The 6,000-nt window shown below is 47.1% G+C and overlaps 1 protein-coding gene across 2 annotated transcripts in view; it reads left to right on the top strand.

Annotated features, from left to right (window-relative positions):
• The first annotated feature begins 1,348 nt into the window (after nucleotides 1-1,348).
• The window catches only part of zeb2b (zinc finger E-box binding homeobox 2b), a 132,608-nt gene continuing 127,956 nt past the window's right edge, over nucleotides 1,349-6,000 (top strand). For both annotated transcript variants that reach the window (XM_080199380.1, XM_080199379.1), the window contains exons 1-2: nucleotides 1,349-1,706; nucleotides 4,094-4,269. In XM_080199380.1, coding sequence (XP_080055506.1) covers nucleotides 4,197-4,269 — 73 coding nt within the window. In that variant the 5' untranslated portion in view covers nucleotides 1,349-1,706; nucleotides 4,094-4,196. The remainder of the gene's footprint in view (nucleotides 1,707-4,093; nucleotides 4,270-6,000) is intronic.

Raw genomic sequence — 6,000 nt, 5'->3', positions numbered from 1 at the left:
ACACAAGCATCTCATAAGTTGCACATCCTTCAAAAAAAAAGCCACTCAGGGCCCCGCCTATTCCTGCAACAATCAAGTGACGGGGCTCCGATAAATTATCAATCTGATTTATTATTACCCCACTGTCTGCTGATTGAAAACTTAATTAACCAAACAGGAGTCAGCGACATGTCAGGGCAGGGCAGCCCCGGGGTTGTCACGGAGCCAATGGTTGCATTGCGGAGGCTGAGCCTTTTTGGTATCAACGTGAAAACGAGTGAGAAGCAGATATTCGGACAAGTACAACTAGTCGGGAAAAGGGGGAATGAAACACATAGACAGACTGGCGCGGATATAAGCACTTCCAAGCACAAGACAACCACACCCCACAAACCCAACTCCACTCGCTGCCTTATCCCTTCACAGCCCACCAATCCCAATCTTGCGGTCTTTTAAGTTAAAACCAGGTATTTTTTTCCCCCATCAAGAACTTTGTCAACATAAAGCTTTAACCCTTTAGCCGCCAGTGCTTTTCGGTCGAACTGCCCCCTCCTTATTTTTTTAGATGAGTTACTGAGGTTTGGAGGTGATTTAAATGATCATTACGATTTGAGATTTAAAAGGTGGGCGCAATAGCAAGTTACACAAATGGGAGCTAACAGCCTGCAAGGCTTCAGAATAAGGAGGGGGGAATGCTCGCTTGCCTTCCAAAGTTCCCACGGCAAAAAAAAACCCAAAACATCAAAGTTTCTGAATAGGGTTTAAGTTTCCAGTGAGTGCGAGTCGTTCGGGCTCAGGGACAGTCTCGAATCGATGTGGAGGTTTTCAGCTGGGGGGGTGGGGGGGAATGAAAAGACTGGTCCCCCGAACCGCAACGGGCTTCCAAACTTTTTTTTGCGTCCGAACTGAATAAATGTCATTGAGGGATTCAAGGCAGCGGGACAGGTCCGAGCGGCAGAACCCCTTCCTTGTCTGCATAGCGATGCATCCGGCTTATCCCACTGCCTCTCTTTAGTGTCAGAGTTGCAAAGGGCTGAAAACAGTAACAACAACAACACACGAAAAAAAAGAAACACACATATACACACACACAAGTAAGCAGCTTGTGCGATCAGGACTTTTCGGGCACATCCAACATAGTGAGGATGGTGCAATTAGTTGGTGGAGCGAGGGATTGGGACATCTCCCTACTGCTGTCCACCCAGTCTACCCTGTCCTTCTGCTGGTGACTGTGAACTGAAAGGTAATTGAACCCAGATTAGGACTGGACACAGCAAGAGAGAGAGTGGGGTGGGTGGGGGGGAGGAGGTGGCGGAGGGGGGGAAGAGAGCGAGAAAAAAAAGAAAAATGTTCCAGAACGTCACATCTACCGATCATCACGTTTACGGATCTTCAATTATCCCTTCCCACGAAGATAGGTGGCGTGCGTTTCTGGGTCTGCACTTCGGGGACTATCTTTACAAAAAAATGTCATTCCAACGAGCGGAACACGTCAGTCCGTCCACAGGTTGTGTTTCCTGGTGTGGGAGACAACGGAGCGATCAGTCCTAACCTGCACAGCAGGAATAACGGTCCTTCCTCAAGACTTTCAAGGTTTCTTTCTTCTTCCACCCACCCACCCCCTTTTCCCCCCTTTAAAGATCCCCAACAAAACAAAAAAGAAAGCCCTCGCCTTCTTCTTCAATGCTCCACGCTGCCGATCTCACAACACAGCCAGGACAGAACAGGTATTTTATACATTTCTCTCTCTCTCTCTCGCTCGCTTTATTTTACACATAATGATTTTGCGTGCGAGGGAATAAACTTTTTTTTTGGAGGGGTGGGAGGAGGGTTGCTGGTGGGTTGGTGGAAGGGGAGGCTGGAATCTCACCCATCCCCTGGCTAATATTCGGGGTGGAAAACTTTGTGAAAGTACCTGATATCCAGGTGTAAGAGAAAAATAAGGTGAAATAAAGCATGTTCATCAACTGATGTGGACCCTTGCGGAAAATTGCAAGTGGGGTTCCCCCCCTCCCCTCCCCACTCCAGCACGCGTGTGTGTTTCTCGTTTTGTAAGAGTTTTTTTTTGCCTCTGTTATTTTTTTAATGAGGAAAGGGAACCGTTAACCTACTGAGACAGTGTGAGGCTTTGCGGTGCGTTCACCCCTTTCTCACTGTAGCTCCGACGCAAATGGATGGATTGAACAGGATCGATAGAATTTTTTTATCATCATCATTGGAGAAGATTATTACTTTTTTTAACCAAAAAAAAAGAAATAAGCCACGTTTTGTAATTTGCAACCGAACGAGAGAGTCCGGATCCCCCTTTCTCGCTGCGAATAACTATTTCTTACCCAAACTTTGAATCCTTTTTCAACTATGTAGAGCGCTTCTTTTCACTTTTAGTGTGTGTGTGTGTGTTCCCTGCTCCCCGCATTAAGGGGCGTGTGGTGGAGATGGAGGTTGGGGGGGGAGGGGAGGGGGGACCCCAACAAACTTCAGGGGCGGGTAACCCAAAAAAAAAGAAATCGGTTTATGATGGCAAAAGTGAAAGTTGGGGGGGGGAAGGTTGGTTAAGTAGTGACTAACGTCAGTTCTGATCAGGACTCGGGAATCGGATGGTGGTGTTTAAAGTGTGTAGGAAAACAGCCTTAATTGTTTATCTCTCTCCCCCCCCCCCCACCCCTCCCCAATTCCCCGTTCACTCGAATAAGTAAAAAAGTGCAGTTGTTGTGTGATGGCACACTGATGGCATCTTTCACTATGACATGCTTGGTGGCTTGTGTGACTTTATTACATAAGCTAAGTCGGGCTGGCCATTTTTTTGAGTGATTCTTGGGTCTTTGTTGCTGTATGTGTGTGTGTGTGTGTGTGTGTGTTTTAATTAGTGTGGACTCCGGTCGGATTTTCATATCTACTAGGCACTGGGATATACATCAGCCCATTTAACGTACAGTTTCTGTGCGCTGATCGTTTGATGCGAACCTTTTTTTGGAACAGTGCCTGGATTTCTCACCACCACCACCCCCCCTCCCCAGCCCCGCCGCCCATTTGTCAGTTTCGTTTCAGTTCGAACTCACAACAAAACGTTTTATTTTTTTTAAATGATCATACGTTTCCTGCCATCATTTGCCTGACGTGAATTTGTGTGTGTGTCTCCTTTACAATAAAAAGAAAGGGATATCTGTAAATTTGGGGGGTGTGGTGGTGGTGGTGGCGGGGGGGGGGGAATTACCACCTTCATGTCATTTACCCACATGAGCCGGAATCACCTTTAATCATCGCGGGGTGTTTGATACTTTGGCTTGTGTGTGTGTGTGTGTGTGTGTTGTGTGTGGGGTGGGGATTGGTAATATCTGGTGGTTGGGGGTGGGGGTTTTGTTATTAAAGTAAATAAGAAGCAAAAGTGTAAATTCCAGAAAGGGCGGAAATGCATAGATCGATAGAGAGAGCCTGATCTCAGCCGGTACCGTTAGATTTGCCTCCCAGACCTCAGTGGCAGGCGGCTGATGTAGTTTAACGATTACCCGTTGCCTGCAGTCGGGAAAGAGATGCATGTGTGAAAAAAAAGCAAACATTTCTCAAGTCCCGCGAAGCAGTTCAGTTGCCGCTTCCTGGCATCCAGCGAGCGGTGGTGGCATCGACCCCCCTGTCGCCCTTTTCTCTCCCCCACACACCTCTCTCCCTTGCCCTTTCAGTAAGTCCAGAGATATCTCGCTCGTTCGCCTCCGCTCTCGCTGTCAAACAAAAGAGTTTTTTTTAAAAAAAAGTCAACAAGAAAACCAGAGCCTCTGGAAAATAAAACAAAGGCAGCAATGTTTCTGTTTTTTTGTTGTTTTTCAAATAAGAGGTTAAACAAAAAGGGATTTCACTGCCTTTATATGTTTGGACAGTGGTAGGTTTTTATTCTTTCCCAGCTGAGGCCCCCAATTTTGGGAAGATTTGGGGATGGAGGGTGTTGCTGACAGAGGTGTCTCAGTGGGATGGTGCTGCCCAAGTCCGCTGGCCGGAGCTCTTGCTTTATTTCGCGGGCAGTATTTAAATGAGTACCGTAAAACACATTGTTGGCGTGTATGTTTTTGTAAACGCTCCCTCTATTTTCTCTCCCTCTCTCTCTCTCTCTCTCTCCCCGAAGGACCGTAAAGCGTCGTGAAAAGAGCCGGCGGGGGTAGTAGAGGGGGGAGGTTTGGTGAACGAACCGATGCCGAGTCTTGGAATCTGATCAGAGACTCTTATCAATGAAGCAGCAGATCATGGCGGATGGCCCCAGGTGTAAGAGGCGAAAACAAGCCAACCCCAGGAGGAAAAACGGTAGGAGAGAGCACCTTTCCTTTAATGCCAGCGTCTCCCGCACAAAGTTAGACTCAGATTATTAACAGTGGCTGTTTTTTTTAATTACCCCCCCCCCGCCTCCCCTTCTCTGTAATGTTGATTGACTTGAATTGAAAAGCGCTTCCCCCCCCCCTCCTCCCCCAGTGAAAGTGTTATGTTGTGTGAAAGTTACTCCTGACTCTCTCTCTCTCTCTCTCGCTCTTACTCTCCAATACCTTGATCTGCCTACAGGAGAGAGGGGAGAAAAACCGTTATGTTGTTTCTTTTGTTTGTTTTCCAAGCGATCGTTCATTTATCTAAACTCTTTTCGATTGGGAAAATAAGGGTGTGCCAGACTTTGGCAACACTTTAGCTTTAACCCCAGCACACCTTACGTACATATGCTTCTTCGCTGTTTTTCATACTTGCTGTCGATTCCGTTTGCTTGCTCTCTCAAGCAATGATGATTGCAACTTTTTATTTTAAAAAATAATGTGACCCTTTATAAGGGAATGAAAAGCGGGTCAGGCAGATTTCTTCCCTTTTTAAAAAAAAAGGAGCAGATCTCTCTCGTTCCTTTAGATTTTGTTTTGATCTGAGGTGCGGGAAAGGGGGAAGGGAGGGGTGATAACGGGATCGGAATAATGGTACCTAGGTCTTTTTTTGTGTGTGTGTTGTGTGTGTGTGTGTTGCTCGCCCCTCGCATTAGTCTGTGTGTTGCGGGATCAAGGCTTTGTTGATGGGTTTATTATTCATGTTTGCACTTCGCACTGGCTCAAATGTTAATGCCGCCAGCTCGACATTTTGTGTTAACGTTCATTTCATCTTGTGTGCCTTCTTCACCACTAACTCCCCCCCCCACCCCCCACCGGCCCCCTCCCCCACCTTGATACGTTTAGCCCGATCAATAAATAAAGTGTCCGTAACAATAGCAAAAATAACACAGAGGCGAGAAATCGGGAGTTCCTATTTCAAGTGCTTACAGTCCATAGCGACTGGACGAGGAGACGGTGTGTTAGTGTGTGTATGTGTGAATGTTACCTTGTCCCCTGTACGCAGTCTGGTCCCCCCCCCCCCCCACTCCTTTAGCAGATTAAACTTATTGATTTTCTCCTTTTTGTTGTTATACCAATGCTTGAAGCTGATTCCTTTCACTCTCTCTCTCTCCTCCTCTACCTTCCTTTCTAAGTATTCCAAAAGCACGTTGCTGGTGTCAAGGCATTGATTAGAGTGGCTTTTCCCTTCTTTCCCCTTTTGTATGTGTTCATAAAACATGGGAACATGAGATTAGAAATCCGTGTTAGGGAAAGACAAATAAGGTAGGGGTTCTTTTTAAACCAGCGTGCCTTGGAGATCAGTGGCTGGATCCTCTAACGTGACTTCCAAGTTTTCACCAGTGTCTTGTTTTCTGGTTATTTTAACGAGGTTATTTTCTTTTATACTTTAATGCACATCCTCTCCTTTTCCCCCCTTTCTGTTCTGGTGGCTAGTTGGGTGGGTGGTGGTTGGGGACGGCTGGGGGGGAGGTAACTGCAGGTAAAAGGCGCTTTTCATTTTCCCCCCCGTGTCATGCACACATCCAAATGCCTTTCCCCGAGGGAATCGCCTGCATTTATCATAGCTCACTGCAGGAGAAGGTTTTTTTTAAAATCTTCTCTCTCACCTCACCCCCCCCCCCCCCCCGCTTCACCTTCCTGCCCCCCCCCCTCCCCCAGCCCCTCCACCCGCGCG

This window comes from Carcharhinus amblyrhynchos, chromosome 11 (genome assembly GCF_965287045.1).
Source record: "Carcharhinus amblyrhynchos chromosome 11, sCarAmb.v2.hapA, whole genome shotgun sequence".
In the NCBI taxonomy this organism is placed as follows: domain Eukaryota; kingdom Metazoa; phylum Chordata; class Chondrichthyes; order Carcharhiniformes; family Carcharhinidae; genus Carcharhinus; species Carcharhinus amblyrhynchos.
Note: the sequence above shows the minus strand (reverse complement) of the source record. Positions and strands in the feature narration are given on the sequence as shown.